Below are 24,373 nucleotides of genomic sequence, written 5' to 3'. Positions count from 1 at the left end.
AAGTGTGACCGAAAGCTCCCTGGAATAGGCTCCAGGAGGGTTAGAAAATGACCGACTGAATTAAATAAAATAGACCCTCTTCACCAGAAAAGGAAGCTCGTTTTCCGCTTTTTCTGTCATATGCATGATTTTACACTGTTACGTCATTGTAGCGGCGTCCCGCCCACTCCAATCAGCCCAATGTTTAACCAATTGTGTCTCGTGTTTATCATGTGTCACGTTCAAAGCTTCCGGGTTCGCGCTGCTGCTGGATTCTGGCTGAATACCGGTAGGAATGGATCTGGTTTGGCGATGTTTGTGCATAATTTGCACATTGGCATTCTCAATAACGCACTCTTTTGGTAAGATGTGACACATGCCAAATAGTTTATGCGGATAAAACCACAGTTTTGGGGTACTTGTTTCTTTTTAGGCTCGGAATTGTTTGCACCACCAATGAGATCGTACTTTGTTACTTACAGCTTTGTCAATTTCAGCTGATATAATATTGTGAAATGTTTTGCGTGTTGCGTTCGTATTTATGGTTTCACTTGTGAATGTCCGATGTTGTTTGAATTGTCTTTAATACACCCTAATTGATTAGGCGGGTTTGGTACCAGATAAATAATTAAAGTAGTTGCAGAAGTGATACCCCTTAGCCAGTGTAACCCACTGTCTTCCTCGGTTGTCTACAGTTTGCAGTGTTGTTTCCGCGAGGTCTGGGAAAGAAGATGGGATGCTTTCTCGCTGACATGTAAGTTACATTAGAAGTGCTTTAGTGGCCTGGCAAACATGCACGTTTAACAGAATCAAGTGTAGTAGGTTTATTGTGTGCATTGCAGAGGATAGGCTGAAAGACAGACTTCGCCTGGACAGGTCGCGGGCACATCGCTGCACAAATGCTTTGGATTTAGCGCCATATTCGAATGACCTTTTGGCGCAATCCGCACAATTTTGACATTTACAAACCATGTGAAAACAAAATACTGTATATAGATACTTTATTATAAGTTTGGGTATGCACCATTTCTTTTAGGCCATAGTCACTATTCACTCTGATTTTCTGGCAGGAATAAATGAACTGGATACTTTTTCTGCAGTTTAGGTGTCTTTCCACCAGGACAGCTAGTTTGCAAATTCTGTAATTTTTTTTTTTTGCTTTCTTCAATGTATTTATTTTGTGTGTGGCTAAATCAGTGTTTATCAGGATGTAATTGTATTTGGGAGAGCATAGTTATAATTGCTGTTTGTCCAGTGGCTGTCCAAAGTCACAGAATTAATACATTTTATTTATATGAGGTGTAGCATCTTTCAGTTCTCAAATATTCAAAAAGGTTCAATAGGAATAAAAGCACAGAAAAATCACAATGAATAACACCGGATAGAAATCGGTATTAAACCAATAAACCCTAAATAAAAATAAAGAAATGAAACACAAAGCTCAATATTATTAAGTGCCGTAAACAGGAATACATTCCAGAAATGTAAAGACAATGAACAAATAATTTGTCGAATTCATGTTCCATTCAAAGCACTTGAACAGAGAGGACATGCTGTTGAAATGGTGACCAGTTTCAAAATTCTTGAAGTGATTACTGCTGATAACTGTGTTGTGCCCACTTCAGTCTCCTCTTTTGTCAGAAAGGTTTATCAGCACCTCTACTTCCTCAGATGTCTGAGGATGACTTACATTTCTCCATGTGTTCTCACAAACTTCTGCAGGACTGGCAGCTGTTCAGCTCTAGAATGTAAAGCACTGCGAAAGATGGCGAGTACCTTGGTCATCCTGCACAGTCATTTGCTTTTGTCAGACAAACAGTGCAGGACCATTAGCACCAGCAAATTCAAGGACAAGTTGTTGAACAGTCAATGAACATACAGTATATCATTGTATGTTATAGAATCTCTCTTCATGTATCAGAATCAACATTGGGGTTGCTTTAAGCCGTGACATTGCATAGACATTCATCCATCCATCCATCCATTTTCTAAACACATTTATCCAGAAAAGAGTAACAGGGAAGCCTGGAGCTTCACCCAAGGCAGGGACAATCCCTGGACAGGGTGTCAGCCCATTGCAGAGTAAACTCTCATACATCAGGGTCAATTTAGCATGGTCATTCTGTACCCAGAAATAGGAGCACCTGAAGGAGAGCCACATGGACATGGTCAGAACATGCAAACTCTATACAGGGATCACCCTGGACTTCAGCCTCCTGCTTCTTCTTGCAAGGCTATTGTGCCACCATTGATTGGACATGTGTATCACTTTAATTGCACAACTTGATCCGGTACATTAATTACAGTAGTTACTCAAATTGTTCAAAGGGGCTTCCTGAATAGTGAGTGAAGGGAAAGGGGGGCTCTGTGAGTGAGGGAGAGAGTGAGATTTGCACCTTAAGATTTTTATAAATTGACTGTACTGACACTGACTGGGGTAGTTAAACTGGTTTTGATGGGCTTTAAGCTATTTGGAATGAGGCCATAACTTGTGACATTGGTGACACATCCTTTCCACAGTCTTTATCAAAGTTTAAATCTAGGTTTCACTTCCACTGCAGAAGTAATCCAAAACAGACGCTGCTTGGGAACTGAGAGTACTTTGAGGAATCAAAAAATAAATGTTGTGAAAAACATTAATAACTTACACACAGAACAAGCAAGGAGTCAAATAGTATTGCTTCCACATATGTTTGTCTGGGAAATCTAATCATTAACAGACATCAAGAGTTCAGCATTTTCCAGTCTAAAAAGGCACACTTTCACCGTAACATTTTCTAAAAGCCTTAGGGGATATTACAAAATTAGAATTTGGTAAAAGAATTTGTACACTCCAAACTACAGTGGAATATACTTGTCAGAATGAGAATACGTGAGGCATGCCCATCGGGCGTTATCTCTTAGTTGCCAGGACTACTTGTTTGTCACGTTTGTTTGTTTGTTTATTAGTAAATATTTTGATTTGTTCCTGGATGCTTTCAAGTATGGCTTTTGATGAAAAGGTACTACAGTGTGAGTGCAGCACCCGTCAGGAGCTTTCCATCCAGTAACTCCTTGAGTTTACCAGTTAATTCTCATTTATCTAGTTACATCGTTTTTTTTTATTCTTTCTTGAATTTCTTTACATGAAGGTAAGCTTTTCTGAATCACAGAGCTCCAAAAGTCACAGATATTTAACAAATCAAGTCATGCTTGAATTTAAAATTAAAGTGAATATATAGTTTAACACAGTTTATTACAAAATGGTGAGCAAACATTTAACTTCCCACTGCTTGCTTTTTAATACTGCTGTGCTAACTCACATCTTTTATTTTGCACTTTTAGAACAGAAGTTTGGCTTTGCGTCCTATTATGGAGATCATATGGTCCTACAGAGAGAACCTGCTAGGGCTGTCATCTGGGGCTATGGATCTAATGAAGCTAATGTCACACTCACGTTGCTGGGACATGTTATCAATGTTTCACAGATTGCACAGGTGGTTGATGGTAAGAATATAATATGTGTTTTTGCTTTTTTACCATCTGGAATTTGTTTCCTTTCAGACACAAGTCCCAAAAATGCATATGTGTATAGCTTGGTATTTTTCTGTAAAGTAGTAATATTTCATAAAGTTATTACATGCTTTGTCTTCCGATTCAGTGTAAAATCAGCTTTCTAGTCATGAGAGTTATTAACAGTACTACACATTATAACATATAACAAATATGAAAGAAGAGACACAGAGAAGTGTGTATATATATATATATATATATATATATATATATATATATATACATACATACATACAGAGTAGGGTCATGGGAAAGCTGCAGCCATTTCAAGCAAGCACAAGGCAGGAACAATCTCTGGATGGGACACCATTCTATCACAGAATGAACACACACTAATACCAGTTTTGCATCACCAGTCCATTTAACATGCATGGGTTTGGACCTAGAGGAACCACACTCGCACATGGGTAGAACATACACACTCACACATACACACTCACACAGGAAGTGTGTCTATTTAAAAACTACAGTGATGCTTCACTCTTTGAAGATTGTTCCACACTGTGTTGCTGCATAGGGTGAATGGTCAAGGTCTTAGAGGACTTTCATAGTCTCAAATTAACAAACACTTCTCTTTCATCGATAACTGTGTAGCCAGGCAGTTTATTTGCTTACAGATCTAATCAAAATCAAAATACCTGCACTTCGCAGTGGCGAAGTACTGCCTTAAAATTTTTATTAAGTAGAAAATTAAACCTTTTTTAAACTGAGGGAAAATATACCAATAATTATTTGTTAAGGATCTCTTTGTATACCACATGGTCATTTCGGCCCTCCGGCTGTAATATGACCAAGCTGTGCGCTGAGCTTACTCTTGAGCATGCAATGTACAGTTGGCCATGTGAAAAGTAATCTTGTTTCAAATCTCACAGCTTGGATTGCTGCTGTCATAATCGGTTTGAGTTTCATGAGTTCATTTGCAGGACTTGTGTTGAAGTGACATTCGGCATATGTCAAGCGTTGTAAGCATACAACCGGTTTCATCGACAACTTCACATCCAGCTTTTGAGAGTTTAAACATTCATAAACATCAAAGTGTCCACTACTGAAATCGTCACCTGTGAATCTAAGATGTTTAAGAGGCATTGGCGGTTGTTGAAAGGTGTAAAATATTTGGCCATTTTGGTACACTTGAAAGCGACAACCGAACAATATAAGCGGCAGCCATCAACTCACATGCAGAACCATAGGTGAAGGGCTTAAGCATTTTACTCTTATAGTGCTCCTGTGTAGTATAATTATCTCCTGTACCGTCATCAGTCCACACCTTGAACCTGTCCCAGTCATTCAATACATAAGGCACAATGTTCCTCCGGATATCAAGAGTGAGCCTGATATGGCCGTGCAATATGTAACAAAGAGAATGAAAAAGGTTGGTGACATCTCTGAGCATGGAAACCACTCGGTGACAGTTCTTTGATCGATGGTGATCACCTCGATAGACATGTTAATAGGGATATGGTTGGAACGATAAAGGAAATGGGTACCTGAACAATGTAATGGAAGTCTAAAATACCTACACAATAACTATAATCGTAATAAACGAACAATAAAACAGCGGAGAAGCTGTGGATTAAATTAAAAGGCTGTAGTTATCAGCAGGGAGACGTGAATCCCGTGGCAAATCAAGGAAGGGAAAATGGACCCACAAGTAACAAAGACCGTTGGAAAGTTCAATATGGCGGCTGACATTGGCATCTTACCACTGAAATAAGAACGTACATCGGTTCTGGTTATCGCAGGGAAGTCGCCTACCAAATTTCGTGAAGATGGGGCCATAAATAAGAAAGTTCAACATGGCGGACATTGTCAACCGTTATGACCGTTATGCGTAGAATTTTGAAATTAAACCTGCTTAACTTTTGTAAGTAAGCTGTAAGGAATGAGCCTGCCAAATTTCAGCCTTCTACCTACACAGGAAGTTGGAGAATTAGTGACGTTGGAAAGTTCAATATGGCGGCCGACAGTGGTGTCATACCACCGAAATAAGTACGTACATTAGTTTCGGTTAGCACAGGGAAGCCATCCACCAAATTTCGTGAAGATGGGGCCATCAATACGAAAGTTCAACATGGCGGACGTTGTCGACCGTTATGACCGTTATGTGTAGAATTTCAAAATGAAACCTGCTAAACTTTTGTAAGTAAGCTGTAAGGAATAAGCCTGCCAAATTTCAGCCTTCTACCTACACGGGAAGTTGGAGAATTAGTGATGAGTCAGTGAGTCAGTCAGTCAGTCAGTCAGTCAGTGAGGGCTTTGCCTTTTATTAGTATAGATTCCTACCTATTTCTTTTTCTTTAGTTTTTCATTTTAATGAAAACTTATTAGCATTGGCGATACTAAATTGTCCCTAGTGTGTACTTGGTGTGTGTGCTTGGTGTGTGCGCACCCTGCGGTGGGCTGGTGCCCTGCCTGGGGTTTGTTTCAGCCCCGTGTTGGCTGGGATTGGCTCGAGCAGACCCCTGTGACCCTGTAGTTAGGATATAGCTGTTTGGATAATGGATGGATGGATGAAAACTTATTAGGAGGTATTTAATGATTGGCCGAAAAAGAAGAGGGGGGAGACGTGTCCGGAGGCAGGACGAGAGGAGGAATGTAAAGAGAGTGGAACTGAGGGTAGGAACTTTGAATGTGGGCAGTATGACTGGTAAGGGGAGAGAGTTAGCTGATATGATGGAGAGAAGGAAGGTTGATATATTGTGTGTGTAAGAGACTAAATGGAAGCGGAGTAAGGCCAGGTGGATTGGAGGTGGATTCAAATTGTTCTATCATGGTATGGATGGGAGGATAAATGGAGTAGAGGTTATTCTGAAGGAACAGTATGTCAACAGTGTTTTGGAGGTGAAAAGAGTGTCAGACAGAGAATGATTATGAAGCTGGAAATTGGAGGTGTGATGATGAATGTTGTTTGTGCATATGCCCTGCAAGTTGGGTATGCAAGAAGATTTTTGGAGTGAGTTGGATGAAGTGATGAACAGTGTACCCAAGGGACAGAAAGTGGTGATTGGAGCGGATTTCAATGGACATGTTGGTGAAGGGAACAGAGGAGATGAGGAGGTGATGGGTAGGTATGGTGTCAAGGAGAGGAATGAAGAAGGTCAGAGGATAGTGTATTTTGCCAAAAGGATGGACATGGCTCTGGTGACTACATACTTTAAGAAGAGGGGCAAACATAGGGTGACGTACAAGAGTGGAGGAAGATGCATACAGGTAGATTACATCCTGTGCAGAAGAGTCAATCTGAAGAAGATTGAAGACTGCAAAGTGGTGGCAGGGGAAAGTGTAGTTAAGAAGCATAGAATGGTGGTCTGTAGGATAACGTTGGAGATCAAGAAGAGGAAGAGAGTAAGGGCAGAGCCTAGGATCAAATGGTGGAAGTTGAAAAAGGAAGACTGCAAGGTTAAGTTTAGGGAGGAGGTGAGACAGGCACTGGGTGGTAGTAAAGAGTTACCAGACAGCTGGGAAACTACAGCAGATGTAGTAAGGGTGACAGCAAGAAGGGTGCTTGGCGTGACATGAGGAAGGTGGATAGGGAAACCTGGTGGTGGAATGAGGAAATACAGACGAGTATACAGAGGAAGAGGATGGCAAAGAAGTGGGATAGTCAGAGAGATGCAGAAAGTAGACAAGAGTACAAAGAGATAAGGCGCAAGGTGAAGAGAGAGGTGGCGAAGGCTAAAGAAAAGGCATATGATGAGTTGTATGAGAGGTTGGACACTAAGAAGGGGGAAAAGGACCTGTACTGATTGGCTAGTCAGAGGGACAGAGCTGGGAAAGATGTGCAGCAGGTTAGGGTGATAAAGGATAAAGATAGAAACATTCTCACAAGCGAGGAGAGTGTGTTGAGCAGATGGAAAGAGTACTTTGAGAGGCTGATGAATGAAGAGAACGAGAGAGAGAAGAGGCTGGATGATGTGGAGATAGTGAATCAGGAAGTGCAATGGATTAGCAAGGAGGAAGTAAGGACCGCTATGAAGAGGATGAAAAATTGAATGACTGTTGGTCCAGATGACATACCTGTGGAAGCATGGAGGTGTTTAGGAGAGATGACAGTGGAATTTTTAATCAGGTTGTTTAATGGAATCTTGGAAAGTGAGAGGATGCCTGAGGAGTGGAGAAGAAGTGTACTGGTGCTGATATTTAAGAATAAGAGGGATGTGCAGGACTGCAGTAACTACAGGGGGCTAAAATTGATGAGCCACAGCATGAAGTTATGGGAAAAAGTAGTGGAAGCTAGGTTAAGAACTGAGGTGATGATTAGTGAGCAGCAGTATGGTTTCATGCCGAGAAAGAGCACCACAGAAGCAATGTTTGCTCTGAGGATGTTGATGGAGAAGATTAGAAAAGGGCAGAAGGAGCTGCATTGCATCTTTGTGGACCTGGAGAAAGCATATGACTGGGTGCCTCGAGAGGAACTGTGGTATTGTATGAGGAAGTCGGGAGTGGCAGAGAAGTATGTAAGAGTTGTATAGGATATGTACGAGGGAAGTGTGACAGTGGTGAGGTCTGCGGTAGGAGCGACAGATGCATTCAAGTTGGAGGTGGGATTACATCAGGGATCGGCTCTGAGCCCTTTCTTATTTGCAATGGTGATGGACAGGTTGACAGATGAGATTAGACAGGAGTCCCCGTGGACTATGATGTTTGTTGATGACATTGTGATCTGTAGCGATAGTATGGAGCAGGTTGAGGAGACCCTGGAGAGGTGGAGATATGTTCTAAAGAGGAGAGGAATGAAGGTTAGTTGGAACAAAACAGAATACATGTGTGTAAATGAGAGAGAGGTCAGTGGAATGGTGAGGATGCAGGGAGTAGAGTTGGTGAAGGTGGATGAGTTTAAATACTTGGGATCAACAGTACAGAGTAATGAGGATTGTGGAAGAGAGGTGAAAAAGAGAGTGCAGGCAGAGTGGAATGGGTGGAGAAGAGTGTCAGGAGTAATTTGTGACAGACGGATATCAGCAAAAGTGAAAGGGAAGGTCTACAGAAGAGTAGTGAGACCAGCTATGTTATATGGGTTGGAGACAGTGACACTGACCACAAAGCAGGAGACAGAGCTGGAGGTGGCAAAGTTAAAGATTCTAAGATTTGCATTGAGTGTGACGAGGATGGATAGGATTAGAAATGAGTACATTAGAGGGTCAGTTCAAGCTGGACAGTTGAGAGACAAAGTCAGAGAGACGAGATTGTGTTGGTTTGGACGTGTGCAAAGGAGAGATGCTGGATATATTGGGAGAAGGATGCTAAAGATAGAGCTGCCAAGGGAGAGGAAAAGAGGAAAGCCTAAGCGAAGGTTTATGGATGTGGTGAGAGAGGACATGCAGGTGTTGGGTGTAACAGAACAAGATGCAGAAGACAGAAAGATATGGAAGAAGATGATCCGCTGTGGCAACCCCTAACGGGAGCAGCCGAAAGAAGAACAACATTTAATGATTGGCTTGAACAGCCAATTAACAGTCACTTCACCTTTCTTCTAAAAATATCAATTAGAAATCAATAAAGATATGACATTACAAATGGTGACTCAGACTTGTGAATCGAAACAAAACTATGAGGGAGTCTGTCATGTTGTTAGCCATTGTTTTCAATCCTAATAACATAAATGCAGTGTAGTTAAAAAAAAAAACAAACTTGATTTTGTCTTTTCACATAAAGCCAGATTACTATGGCATGTAACAATGAATTGGTTATTGCTCTTTTTTTTGATGGGAACGCCTTAATAGTTGAGTCTTATACACAAGATTAATATTACAAGTAAGTAACTGCTCTATCAGTGCATTTTCATGTTGTTTGAATCTGATAGGTAAATGGAAAGCAGTTCTTCCTCCCATGAAGCCAGGTGGTCCCTTTTACTCTCGTTGCACAGCAGGAGAGCACTAATGGAAATGTGACTGTCCGCAAAATAAATGACATTTTATTTGGAGATGTGTGGCTATGTGGTGGGCAAAGCAACATGGAAATGACACTGTCTCAGGTGAGCTGATAGATATGGTGACTTTCTTACCATTTGATGCTACAGTGTTTTGTGCATTTTAGGTTAAATAGTTTAATTATGAGCAGTGGACCAGCAATTCACATGGTGTTAAATTTTTGAAAGTTTTAATGAGTACAGTTGTGATGCACACCAAGTCCATGCACACCTGTAGTGTAGAAAGCTGAATTGAACATTAATGGATGATTGATAGCAAATAGTTTATACAGTTTAACTTTTAGACACAAAAATGTGTAAAATTTTAAAATATTCTTGATTTTCAGATTTTGAGTGGCGTTGGGTGGTAATATGCATATAATTGTGTACTTATGTATAATTGTGTAGTTGTCTAATATATTGCATAATACCCTGTCTAGAATTTTAATATAGGTATAAAACCCATCACTTTGTCACCCTCTTTCAGGTAATAAACAGTTCAGAAGAGCTTTCCCAAGCAGAAAAGTTTCATGATGTGCGGGTTTTTTCTGCTGCTCTGGAGCAAAGTGAGGCTGAACTGTACGATCTGCCTCGAGTTCTATTACCCTGGTCTGTCCCATCAGCAGGTAATCTGTTTCATTCTAAAATATGGCTCTGTAAATTACACATTATTCTTATTGCACAAGCTCTTAACTTGTGTACAAATGACTGGCTTGTCTTTAGGATGATATGCTGTATAAACTGTTGTTTTTTTTTTTAAACAACTGGAAGGGATACTGGTGAACATTATTATCTTTCAGTATTATGGAAATTGATTAGTTGCAGACATAAACTCTGCTTCAGTTAAACTTTGAATTGTTGTTAAGTCTCTTGTATTGCTGGATATATTACTATAAGTCATATTTATTTAAACTGGTAAATTTGCTTCCCCCCTGCAAACAATGGCTTAGAAAAGTATTCCAAAACAAGAGAGTACAGTTCTCTCTGATATCTGTAAACCTGAATTAATCCATGTTTGTCAATACCAAATACAGTATTGTGGTGTTTAATGTATCCTTTTTTTCTTATTGATTTTTGCATATCCTGTTAAAAAATACCATGTCTCCCACTTGTACTTTCAGAGGTGCTAGGTGCTGGAAATTTTACCTACTTCTCAGCAGTTTGTTGGCTCTTTGGACGCTACCTTTATGCAAAACTGAAGTATCCAATTGGGCTAGTGGAGTCCTGCTGGGGTGGTACAATAATTGAGGTGTGGTCTTCACCAAGAGCCCTTAAGAAGTGCATACCTGCGAGGTCTTTATCTAGGTGACTGACTTGACTTAGAAGTTATTTATATAGTGTATGTACAGAGCCCTCCATAATGTTTGGGACAAAGGCACATTTTCCCTTGATTTACCGACTATTTGCAGAAGACTACATGAACAGAAATACAGAAGCCACACTGCAAGATGCAAACCACTAGTTAGATACAAAAACACTATAGCCAGATTATAGTTTGCGAAAAAGTACTTAAAGGAGCCTGTAAAATTTGGGAAAAAGGTTGTGTGGGGAGACAAGACAATGCTCTTGCCATCACTCTGATAGGGGATCATCAAAGTGTAGAGACAAAAATGAACTGCCCAAGATCCAAAGCATACCACACTCTTTGTTAAACATGGTGGTGGGGGTGTTATGGCTTGGGCATGTACGGCTGCTATTAGTATTGGCACACTTCTCTTCATTGATGATATAACTTCTGACAGCTGTCACACAATGAATTTGAAGGTCTTATCTGCTCAAGTTCCAGTAAATGTCTCCAAACTCAGTGGACAGTCCTTCATCCTACATCAAGATAATGGCCTCAAACATACTGTGAAGGCAAACAGGAGTTTCTCAAAGCCAAAGACATAGAAATTCTGGAATGGCCAAACCAGTAACCTGATTTTTATCCAATTGAGTATTCCTTCAATATGCTGAAGAGAAAACCTAACGGGACAAGCCCCGGAAACAAGCAGGAGCTAAAGGTGGCTACATTAGAGGCTTTGCATAGCATCACCAGAGATGATTCTTAGCACCTGGTGGTGTCTAAGAATGACAGACTTCAAGCAGTCATTGCATGCACATGATATGCAACAAGGTACTTAACATGACTGCTTTAATAGACCTGCCATTGCTATGTCCCAAACATTATGATGCCCTGAAATGGGGGGACCATGTAGAAAAAAATGTTATTTCTACATGGTGTCACTGAAATGTATGCAAGTACACTTATACAAAAGTTTGTAATGTGCACTTTAGTCACGCCTAAATTGTTTGATTTTTAATTTTAAATTGTGGAGCAGAGGGGTAAAATCAAGGAACAGTATGTCATTGTCCCGAACATTATGGAGGGCACTGTGTGTGTGTGTGTATATATTCATTGTCTTCAAAACTGTACATTATATAGTCTACATCTGTATATCATTTTTTCGTCTTCATTAGGAGAATACGATTATACTCTCATGTCAGTACAACTCATTTAGCACTTGTACATCAAACAAAGTACCTTGTATACTTCTGCTCTGCTAAGAACAGTAGTAGTTTAGTTGCATGTTAGTAGTTGACAAATGAAGCCTATGTAATGACACATGCTTACAAACTGTAAAACTGCATAAACATTCAAATGCTGCCAAAACCATGACTGGTGAGCAAGCAGAAGAAGTCGTATTATTTCTGCGTATTAAGTTAGCTATGACTAGAATACCATTCCTCCTGCATAGATGACAATTTCCAATAATTGCTATAACTATAAATAAATCTCAGGTCCAGAGTTTTGAACGTGTTGGAATATACCCATTGCTGATAGCGAGTGAACAGTGCTGCGGGTTGTGCGAAGTGCAATACAGTGTTTAATTATATTTTAATGGCTATTTAAATCCAAAAGTAATGTGACCTTTTTGTATGTATATATGATCCATTAAGGTCTTAAAAATTCTTTCACATTTAAAATTTAAGTAAATATAAAATGCAGTAAACAGGCACATTATTTAAACTTAAATTATTTTGCTTTGTCCTCCAAGATGTCTCCATTTCCACATCAGAGATCACTTTGAAAAGAGTAATTTTTTGCTTCCATGTTGCAGATGTAGCCCCAAAGTGTAAGCTGAGCTCTAGTGGTATCATTTATCTGTCGTCCTTTTTTTTGCCAGGAATAATATAAAGTAATGATTACACTTGCCTACAATGTGGAATCAGCTTTGAATATTTTTTTTCTTACTTTATAATATTTTTATATTGGCTATTCCATTATAGATATTGAAACATGAATATGCTGGGCTCACCAAGAGCAGAGGTGGGAAGCACAACAGGATGAGTTGTTTTACTACTTTGTGGCATGGAAGCATGAGGTTGTAGGATTAAGTCCAGAATGGGACAGACAAGTCACATACAAAGCCACACAAACCTGTCACGAGGATATCATGTGGGGTTCATTCTGTCATGGTAGGGTTGTGGGTTTACGTGAGATCAGATTACTAGGTAGTATGTGGGCCTGTTCTCCGTGGAGTTGTCCAGTGACCTTTTAAATTTCTACTCTTTTTGCAATTCCCCTCGTAACCCAGTCACTTCTTAATAGTACGTTGTATGCACATTACTTTTTTTTTATTGTATTTAGGCAAAGGCTGTAACATTCAACCACTTTAAAAGATTGCACTCCCCAAATGCATTGCATCGGGGTGCCCAATGAATCGATCGTGATCGACCTGTAGATCGCAAAGGTACTGCAGGTAGATCGCGTTGCATTCAAAAAGTATTTTTTTTAAACGATAGTCAATCATATATCCTCCCTATTGCATTTGCCACTTCATTGACATACAGGGCGGCAAGTCTGAGATCTCTTCTCTTCTAACACACTGGCCATCCCGCACGCACGATTAAACGTGCGAGCTACTGCAAAACTCTGGCTGTGATCTAGTTAGCCTTCCAATTTATATTGACTAAAGAGGGGATTTAAAAAAAAAAATTTTTGGGTAGGGTATGGGCAGGATGTGAAATTGGAAGAGGATTTTTTTCTCACAATATCACAATTGAAATGCGTTTGTCTGATCTGTCAATCTATCATTGCTATTCAAAAGAAGGAAAATGTGGAAAGGCACTTTCGAACTGTTCATAAAAACTACGAAACTGACGTCCTTCCAAAAAGCGATCTGAGAAAGAGAAAGGAGAGGGAACTAAAATCGCAGTTAATCGGACAGCCGTCATTTTTCACTTGCCTGAATTCAAAAGCTCCTTGACTGCATTATTCGGCTCTACTTATTTATGCGAGTCAGCCTTTTCCCACATGACGATTATTGAATCCAAATACTGTAGTGACCATAAATGTATTGAATTGTTATTGTGCCATAAAGGTTATTCAGTTATGCAAGGTACGACAACATACATTTTATGTATAAAGTATACTCGGTATGTGTGTGTGTGTATATATATATATATATATTATATATATATATATATATATATATATATATATATATATATATATATATATATATATACACACACACACAGTGGGTATGAAAGTATTCAGATCCCCTTCAATTTTCACTTTGTTATATTGCAGCCATTTGCTAAAATCATTTAAATTAATTTTTTTCCTCATTAATGTACACACAGCACCCCATATTGACAGACAAAAAAGAATTTTTAAATTGTTGCAGATTTATTAAAAAAGAAAAACTGAAATATCACATGGTCCTAAGTATTCAGACCCTTTGCTCAGTATTTAGTAGAAGCACCCTTTTGAGCTAATACAGCCATGAGTCTTCTTGGGAAAGATGCAACAAGTTTTTCACACCTGGATTTGGGGATCCTCTGCCATTCCTCCTTGCAGATCCTCTCCAGTTCTGTCAGGTTGGATGGTAAAGGTTGGTGGACAGCCATTTTTAGGTCTCTCCAGAGATGCTCAGTTGGGTTTAAGTCAGGGCTCTGGCTGGGCCATTCAAGAACAGTCACAGAGTTGTTGTGAAGCCACTCCTTCGTTATTTTAGCTGTGTGCTTAGGGTCATTGTCTTGTTGGAATGTAAACCTTCGGCCCAGTCTGAGGTCCTTAGCACTCTGGAGAAGGTTTTTGTCCAGGATATCCCTGTACTTGGCCACATTCATCTTTCACTCGATTGCAACCAGTCGTCCTGTCCCTGCAGCTGAAAAACACCCCCACAGCATGATGCTGCCACCGCCATGCTTCACTGTGGGGACTGTATTGGACAAGTGATAGGCAGTGCCTGGTTGTCTCCACACACTGAGGAGAGGCAAGACACATGACAGCCCGTATGGAGTTTGCTAAAAGACACCTGAAGGACTCCGAGATGGTGAGAAATAAGATTCTCTGGTCTGATGAGACCAAGATAGAACTTTTTGGCCTTAATTCTAAGCGGTATGTGTTTAGGCAACCAGGCACTGCTTTTCAAATTTTCAAAAGTTCTTTTTTTTGTCTGTCAATATGGGGTGCTGTGTGTACATTAATGAGGGAAAAAAATTATTTCAATGATTTTAGCAAATGGCTGCAATATAACAAAGAGTGAAAAATTGAAGGGGTCTGAATACTTTCTGTACCCACTGTGTGTATGTGTATGTATATATATATATATATATATATATATATACAGTGGTGTGAAAAACTATTTGCCCCCTTCCTGATTTCTTATTCTTTTGCATGTTTGTCACACAAAATGTTTCTGATCATCGAACACATTTAACCATTAGTCAAATATAACACAAGTAAACACAAAATGCAGTTTTTAAATGATGGTTTTTATTATTTAGGGAGAAAAAAAATCCAAACCTACATGGCCCTGTGTGAAAAAGTAATTGCCCCCTGAACCTAATAACTGATTGGGCCACCCTTAGCAGCAATAACTGCAATCAAGTGTTTGTGATAACTTGCAATGAGTCTTATACAGCGCTCTGGAGGAATTTTGGCCCACTCATCTTTGCAGAATTGTTGTAATTCAGCTTTATTTGAGGGTTTTCTAGCATGAACCGCCTTTTTAAGGTCATGCCATAGCATCTCAATTGGATTCAGGTCAGGACTTTGACTAGGCCACTCCAAAGTCTTCATTTTGTTTTTCTTCAGCCATTCAGAGGTGGATTTGCTGGTGTGTTTTGGGTCATTGTCCTGTTGCAGCACCCAAGATCGCTTCAGCTTGAGTTGACGAACAGATGGCCGGACATTCTCCTTCAGGATTTTTTGGTAGACGGTAGAATTCATGGTTCCATTTATCACAGCAAGCCTTCCAGGTCCTGAAGCAGCAAAACAACCACAGACCATCACACTACCACCACCATATTTTACTGCTGGTATGATGTTCTTTTTCTGAAATGCTGTGTTCCTTTTACACCAGATGTAACGGGACATTTGCCTTCCAAAAAGTTCAACTTTTGTCTCATCAGTCCACAAGGTATTTTCCCAAAAGTCTTGGCAATCATTGAGATGTTTCTTAGCAAAATTGAGATGAGCCCTAATTTTCTTTTTGCTTAACAGTGGTTTGCGTCTTGGAAATCTGCCATGCAGGCCGTTTTTGCCCAGTCTCTTTCTTATGGTGGAGTCGTGAACATTGAACTTAATTGAGGCAAGTGGGGCCTGCAGTTCTTTAGACGTTGTCCTGGGTCTTTTGTGACCTCTCGGATGAGTCATCTCTGCACTCTTGGGGTAATTTTGGTCGGCCGGCCACTCCTGGGAAGGTTCACCACTGTTCCATGTTTTTGCCATTTGTGGATAATGGCTCTCACTGTGGTTCGCTGGAGTCCCAAAGCTTTAGAAATGGCTTTATAACATTTACCAGACTTATAGATCTCAATTACTTCTGTTCTCATTTGTTCCTGAATTTCTTTGGATCTTGGCATGATGTCTAGCTTTTGAGGTGCTTTTGGTCTACTTTTCTGTGTCAGGCAGCTCCTATTTAAGTGATTTCTTGATTGAAACAGGTGTGGCAGTAATCAGGCCTGGGGGTGGCTACGGAAATTGAACTCGGGTGTGATACACCACAGTTAGGTTATTTTTTTAACAAGGGGGCAATTACTTTTCACACAGGGCCATGTAGGTTTGGATTTTTGTTCTCCCTAAATAATAAAACCATCATTTAAAAACTGCATTTTGTGTTTACTTGTGTTATATTTGACTAATGGTTAAATGTGTTTGATGATCAGAAACATTTTGTGTGACAAACACGCTAAAGAATAAGAAATCAGGAAGGGGCAAATAGTTTTTCACACCACTGTATATAGCATTTTTAATGTAGGTGGATCATTTTGATCTGGTCATTTTAAAAGTAGCTCACAAGCCGAAAAAGTGTGGACACCCCTGCGTTATATTTTCCGGTTTAAGCTTCTGTACTATTTGTTGGGAGAGTTTTCTTCTGTCCGCACTGTATTTGTTTTAAAGAATTAGCCATTTTTACAAGGCAATATATATTCTTAACATGGTTTTTGAGAGGATATCTAATAAATATTCTCTTTTGCAGGTTACCTAAAGTAGAAGCAGCACCTCTTCAGCCCTCAGTTTTGTGGAATGCAATGATACATCCTTTGCTTAACATGACCATCAAAGGAGTAATATGGTATCAAGGTTAGCTGGCTTATTTTTATTATTTTTCATTATTTATGACTGTACAGTTCTAAAAATAACAGAAAATGTGACTGTGTATTTGTCTTCAAGAACAGCACATGGTGATTTGTTCATTCTGTGTTTAATGTGAATTTCCCCTTGGGTTTAATAAAGTATCTATCTATCTATCTATCTATCTATCTATCTATCTAAAATAGAATACAAATATTAAAAAAACATGATCAAAACCATAGCTTCATATAGTTTACATTTATATACATTTTAGCTACTTTTTATCCCCTCTTCTTCTTCTTTCCTGGCTATTCCCATTTCCATATTGGGTTGCTGTTTTTGACTAGACTTCTCCACACTGCAATCTTCACACTTGTTTCCATTTAATCCTTCTCCCCCTCAGATCTTTACTTATGCAATCCATCCACCCCTGCTTTAGTCAACTCCTTCTCCTTATCTCAACGTCCAGTCTCATCATCTTCTAGCATACATAGTTGTTAGCACTTCTCAAAACACAGTCATGCTATTGCAGCCTTTTCTATAGGACCCTCAAGACTTCCATAACTTTGGCTCTTTTTCTTATCCTGTCATTTTTGTCACTCCACACATCTACCTCAACATTATCATCTCTGCTATGTTCTAGCTTTCTCTCTTGGTTTCTACATTTGAAGTCCTAGTCCTGTATAGGTTTTGGTGTGGTTTTTATGGCAGGATGCCTTTCCTGACACCAACCCACCACATTTATTTGGGCTAGGCTGTACTGGATTAACTGCAGAAAACAAAATATGCTTTCATTTTTTCGATTATGGCTAGCCTAAGATAAATAATTGTAATAAAATTTTTTAATTTCTTTCATAAATGTTAAGTGGTTTAAATAATTTATAAGCTTAAGCTTCATTAATTTCATAGTAATTCCGCTGCTGGGTCAGGGGGCTAAAACAAATTTAACAGCTGCTTGTGAAAACACACATGCTGTTTTATTCCAGAAAATCTCTCATTTCACTTTGTAATGTGTATTGCTATTTTAAAAATTAATATTTTAAGGGCATTTGTAGCAACATGCCAAACTGGATAGACAAGGCCACCCTGTTTCTAGAGTTATTCCATTTTATACTGAGGAATTACCAGAGGCGCCTAGGAGGTAATCCTACTGATGTGCCCTGGGTCTGACCATGCATATTCAGTTACTGGTCAGAGAAAGCTGAGGATGTGATATAAGATAAGATTTTTTTTTGTTTGAATTTTGTATATCATTCTTCATAATTGTTAAGTCTTGTCTTTGGCTGTTTTCTGAAGCGAATATTCTGTTACTCCCCATTTATCTGTTCATTATTCAACTTAAAATATGCCCTTTAAAGATTTTCTTTTTCCAAAAATTAACTGTCTGTTAATTCAGTCATTGCACTTCTTAACATGTCACTATATGTATACTATACACAACATTTATTGTTAGTATTTTCCTATTTATCAGGTATTAATGTATAACAGATATCTATTATTATTATTATTTGGCCTTACTATAAGTATTAAACGTGTATCTCTTTTTAGGGGAGTCAAATACAGATTATCACCGGGACTTTTACAACTGCACATTTCCTGCTATGATAGATGACTGGAGATTTAGTTTCCATCAAGGTTCAATGAAACAAACTGCAGAAGATTTTCCTTTTGGCTTTGTGCAGGAAAGTTTCAATTTTACTGACACAAGCATGTGGTAACGTTATATTACACCTTGTTTATAGCAATGATCAATTACCAGTGGGGTCAAGACACGGGCAAGGCTCATAAGTACACAGAGACTGTTAAGCCCACATCAACAGCTTCACAAGGTCTCTGTCTTCCTCAACAGATCTCCACATCTGAGCGTCTATCTAAGAGTGAAGATTATCCCATACTGAGATGGCACCAGACAGCTGACATGGGGTTTGTTCCCAATGCTAGGATGAAGAACACATTCATGGCTGTTAGCCTAGATCTTGTAGATGACACATCACCGTGGGGCAGGTATAGCATGGCAATTAATGTGACTGAAAATTATTAATTTACATTCTTCCGTGCTTTTGTCTAATATTAAAATGAAGCATTAGTCTTTTTGGATAAATATTTTCTATGCAGTTATTGATTCTTACTGCAATAATAAACCTTTTTTTTTATGAAAGTGGATCATTGTCATTGTCAAATAACTTTCTTCGCCAGTATGGTGCCAGCCAGGTATGAAGTTGTCACTCTAGTTTTCAAATGTAAAAATGACAGATCACCAAACATGGTTACTTCACTTTGTACTTTTGTTTCATAGGCTGTAGTGGGGTGTTAAGCCTAATTTTGTACTTGAAATTCTTACCTTTGGTGCCTGTTTTGATGCTTTGAACTCCTTTGGTCCTGATATCATAGAATCACAATGCAGTACCATTTTTCAGTCAACTTAAATTTGTACTAAAGGCCAAGATGTGATATGAGATTTGGTTGCATCACTTAAAAAAAAAAAAAAAATACCAAAATGTTTGTAAAAATGAATATGACTATTTTTTTCATGTTTCATAAGTAATGCCTATTAATAGTAGTGGTAGTAATAATAATTTAATTTGTGATCTGCAGTGATAGTAGGGAGCAGGTTGAGGAGACCCTGGAGAGGTGGAGATAAGTGAAGGTTTATGGATGTCGTGAGAGAGGACATGCAGGTGATGGGTGCAACAGAACAAGATGCAGAAAGATATGGAAGCAACCTAAAGAAGATTTAGTAGTTGTATTCATGTTGAAGACAACCCAGTAGTTTGGAGAGAATTGTTTAAATAGTGGTAACACTGAATTTAGAACAGTCAAATAATACTCTGTGTCCTGGGATTGAATCCAACACCCCGTTGTTATCTAAGTGAACTTAGCATGTTCTCCCACTTTGTATGGGTCTTCCTCCCAAAACCCCATAAACGTGTGCACAAGTTTAACTAGCAATTTCAGTCTGGCCCAGCACGAGTACAAGTATGTGTATATGTGCTAGAGTGGCTTCTGCGATGAACTACCAGCTTGTCCAGGGCTGATTCATTCCTTGCACCAAGCCCTAAATTATATTAAGTAATGTTAAAAAGTATTGTTTATATGATAAAGGAACTGACTATATTAACGTTGTAAAATACTGCATCATCTACAATTTACTGGATCTTAGATATTAGAAACCTTCTGTTTCCTCAGATACTTTCCTGATTATTTTAGTAAGATGTACTTTGTATCAATAAGTAACTTGTTATCTTCCACTGTAGCATTCACCCCAGATACAAACAGGATGTGGCTTTCCGTTTGACTCTTGGAGCTCGTGCTGTGGTGTATGGAGAAAAAGTCTCTTTCCAAGGACCATTTCCATCTAAAATTAATTACACTGAAAAAGTTGTTAATGTGACATTTTCTCAGGAAATACTGTACAAAGGATTCAGCGACAACTTATTTCAGGTTTGTGTTTTTTACTTTGACCTTCACATGGCATAATGAGATATTTCTAATCTTTATAACCAGTAAGATTTTATTATCATTCAGCTTATATTAGTGGTTTGACCTTAATAGACAAAGTTACAAGAGAGAAAATCGTTGGGTAATAAAGTTTTAAATATATATATCTATACACCAAAATTCTGTCTGATTTAAATTTTCCTCTGTTTTCTCAAGTTCTGTTGCACTGACAAGGAGACTGACTGCAGCTCAAAGAATGCGGCATGGGAAACTGCTCAAGTGGTGGATCATTCAAGTAACTCTGTTCATTTATTAGCCCCCTGCTCAAACGATATCGGCCTTCGCTATGCCTGGTTCAACTGGCCCTGCAGCTTTAAACAATGTTCCATCTATAGTGCAGATGACATACTGCCTGCGCCTCCATTTATCTTCAACCCTGTACGTAAATATCAAAAATGGTAGGGTTTCCGTATTATATGCATATTTATGCTTGAAGGAAGTTACATTTTGGGACACTAAGCAAAAGTATTGTTCTCCCACTGCGGCTCATTTACTTGAAATGGTAGTAGCCACTAAAATTTATGGAAAAATTGTGAAACAATCAGAATCAGAATGCAAAATACTTTGTGAAAGTTAATTCATATTGATTAACAAAGTATATTAAACAAAAGAAAAGTCACCTATAAAAGGGTCTTTGCATAGCTACTGTAACTATCATTCCCTTGCTCAAACAATTGTTTATTCTTATCAGCCAGTTCTCCATGTAGTTAAAACGTAATAAGAGTTTTTATAGATATACATCAAAAACCAGCTATACAGCCACATGAATGACTGCTATCTTTCACCAAAAGACAGCTGGATATTTTGTAAAGTGACCTCAGTGTGGGCATACTCTGGTCCTTTTGGGTTAGGGGCTGCTGAAATGTGAGGAGGAGGCTGGTGATTGAAGGGGCTGTCCAAGCAATCGCTGATGAGTGATGGAAGGCTGAGTCTGATTACCTGGAAAACAGATCAACATACACAAAGTTTAATATCCAGTCAAACAAAAGTCCTTTAATACAGAAGCCAAACTAGAAGTAGAGGCAGGTTTTAAATAGAATCTTTATATGAAATGATCTAACCTGGAGAATGGATCCTGTAAGTAATAAATGTATCTGCTTCAATGCTAGTTGCAGCTGTTGGGCCAATGGTCAAAGGTGGTGTTTCCAGAGTGGAATGTAAAGACCCTATAAAACAAGAGAAATGTTTTGAGAAATCATAGTCTCAGCTACTTTGTATTTCAAGTACTACTGCTGATAGATTTGTTAAAAATACTACAAATTCTTGGTTGTGATCATGAGAACTATTCTTGAGGTTTCAGCAACAGAAAAATCCCACAATTTATGTTGAGAAGGTTGATTATGCACCTTACCTTAACATAATCATTCAAAACAGATGAATTAATGGCCATGAGAAATATTGTTGTATATAGAACCATTTTCACACAGCTGGAAACAACTGGCACACTGAGTGCCACATTCAGATATTCTGTAAATCAATTCCATACTTTACATCTGGACTTGGAGATGCTCACCTGGCATGACATGCTCCACCACTCCCTCTTCAAAACTCTGCTGTCTCTGAAATGCTTCAAAACTGATTGATGCATCGTCCTCAGGTAGACTGTGTGGCATCAGACTTTCTCCTGTACGATACACTTCAAATCGGACCCACTGATAGCTGAAAGAGGCATTACACGCACTTTGTTTAAAATTAGAAACTCTGAGCCATTTTTAGTTATGCTGTTTAAATAATTTCATTGGGTTTACATTGCAGCATGGACAACTGACAGTTTACAAAAACAGGAATGTGGCATACGATAAAAATGACATTTTCAGATTCAATTTTTATGCAGGTTAAACTTACTTCATACATTTGCGTGCTCCAGGGCAGCTCTGAATTAGATTTTGGATGGTAGGATGTGAAAAACCAAAGAAATCTGCCCCTGATGGCACAATGCTTGTTAGCTGTTTGCCCCTGTGGGAGATAGTTGAAATTCATCATCTTAATCTGATTCTTTGGGGGGAAAAAGCATTGGAAAAAACAGCAAGATTGTAGTTTTCCTAGATTCTTCATTTCAGTGTTAAATATTAAGGAGTGACATATACAGCAGTCATTTGCACCTTTTCGAACGGTGTTTCCTATGCCCTTTGACACTACGGTCCTCATATATTACAGAAGACAAGCCTGATTTCTGCTTATAAATTCTCGAGCAGAATGAGCACCAGGTGTCACTCTTCAAGTTTTGCATCTAAAATGTGCGTTGGCAAAGAGCATTCGTGTCAAATGTGTTACAGTCTGCCCTCCTAAAACCAAACTTGCAACTCCTTTCAAATGTAGTTAATACGGTTTGGTTGTGGTTATTTGTAAGCTGTTATAGTATTTTGTCATATGTGTTGTTTTCTGATTGCAAAACCTTCACATTAAATAAGCAGGTTGCATCAAACTGCAAAATGTTAGATTGGTAGGAAATTATGGTATTTGTTCATTTTGCAGTATGTATGCGATGTCAAGATTTTAATTTTCAAAGAAAAGACGACAACAAATGACATCAGATTAAGTAGGAAAAAAATAACTGTGTTTAAGTGCTGCTAACTACAAAATCAACATCACCGGTTCAACAGTCGTTTTCTGGGTTTACAAACGTCAGCCTGCTGCCCCAACCCCAACAAATCCTCCATTCTCTGCAATAACAGACATCCTTTGGTGGAGTTAACAATTCTTTTCATCTCCTCCAACACTACCTCTAGCCACATTGCGTTTTACTTTTCTGTAGGCCTCATCTGCTTCACCTTTCACCCCGTTAAGTCCATACCACTGCAATTGGCTTAATCTAAAGTAACACTGAAAGTTTAAAACCTATTTTTAATGTAAAAGTTATCTGTCCACACTAGCCTTTTGAGAAAGTTTTATTGTCCATTATGAAGTGGCAAAAGCATGTAAATTTCTTTTATTGGGAACATGCAGTTTATTAGCCAAGAGCGCCACCGATTTACAGAGCAAACCCAAAGTAACGTGAAGTGCAGAAGGAATGAGTGAAAAACCAAAACCAGATTTCTTTTGTGTGGATTGATAAGGTTCCACACGTTTTAAAGACTAATAATGAGTGTATGGTTGCCAAAGCCTTAATAAATTTTGACTGGGATTCAGCTCCAGAAATTTCCTCCACACAACACTTAACTTCGCCATCACTGCTGTGAACAAATGGCTGTCTGCACTCCATGTGTCGCCTAATTAGCATAACCTGTTTTCTTCTTCTTTATATCCAAATTTACAGTTCCTCCAGGTGTTTCTCCCACACGCCTATGTTGCCCATACACCATGGCCATACACCAATCTCTTCCACATCACCTTCACCTACAGCCATCACCTTGTCTTTCTGCATTTACCTTGAGGTGTGCTTTGCTTTAAACCTCCACTTCCAATTCAGTATTTTCTTTATTTCTGCCTAACTTTTTCCCATCTTTACGAGATCATTGGCATCCACACAGATCTCTGGTCACCACCTCCATTTCTAACATATTGGGCAACAGACTAAGCAAGTGGCAGCAGCTGAGAGGAGAGAGCAACAGCAAAGTCACTCTTGCATATTTGCTTTATGTGGCAGAAGAATACTGTCTTTAGCAAGTAAGAAACAAATGTAATCAATGGTGGAAAAAAATAAACCCCAAAGTTAATTAATGGATTATAAACTACATGAAACTACCATCATTGCATATTATCTGTTTTTTTAACGGGGCTGAAATGTTTGATTGTGTGCTTTTAAACATGTGGTCAGTTACTTTGAGGAGGTCTACAGTACATTTTTCAGTATAATTTGGATTAATCAATATTAAAACTAAAGTGACTTGTTTTCAGTGGCCGGCGTTAAATGTATATAGTTGAAA

The 24,373-nt window shown here is 38.8% G+C and overlaps 2 protein-coding genes across 3 annotated transcripts in view; one reads left to right on the top strand and one right to left on the bottom strand.

The window, feature by feature from the left end:
* Positions 1-238: 238 nt before the first annotated feature.
* siae (sialic acid acetylesterase) lies at positions 239-24,339 on the top strand. Its single transcript, XM_039764109.1, is given in 11 exon segments — positions 239-341; positions 3,304-3,465; positions 9,335-9,375; positions 9,377-9,505; positions 9,927-10,065; positions 10,561-10,744; positions 16,915-17,018; positions 18,558-18,691; positions 18,859-19,013; positions 20,264-20,450; positions 20,664-24,339. Coding segments are annotated over 11 exon segments (1,548 nt in total). The 5' UTR covers positions 239-274; the 3' UTR covers positions 20,910-24,339.
* The window catches only part of tbrg1 (transforming growth factor beta regulator 1), a 35,010-nt gene continuing 31,704 nt past the window's right edge, over positions 21,068-24,373 (bottom strand). For both annotated transcript variants that reach the window (XM_039764107.1, XM_039764108.1), the window contains 4 exons: positions 22,353-22,463; positions 22,021-22,166; positions 21,569-21,673; positions 21,068-21,446 (listed from right to left, as the gene is read on the bottom strand). In XM_039764107.1, the coding sequence (XP_039620041.1) occupies positions 21,355-21,446; positions 21,569-21,673; positions 22,021-22,166; positions 22,353-22,463 (454 nt within the window). In that variant the 3' untranslated portion in view covers positions 21,068-21,354. The remainder of the gene's footprint in view (positions 21,447-21,568; positions 21,674-22,020; positions 22,167-22,352; positions 22,464-24,373) is intronic.

The sequence above is a fragment of the Polypterus senegalus genome, chromosome 9, assembly GCF_016835505.1.
Source record: "Polypterus senegalus isolate Bchr_013 chromosome 9, ASM1683550v1, whole genome shotgun sequence".
Classification (NCBI taxonomy): domain Eukaryota; kingdom Metazoa; phylum Chordata; class Cladistia; order Polypteriformes; family Polypteridae; genus Polypterus; species Polypterus senegalus.
This window is presented reverse-complemented; position numbering and strand designations above follow the sequence as displayed.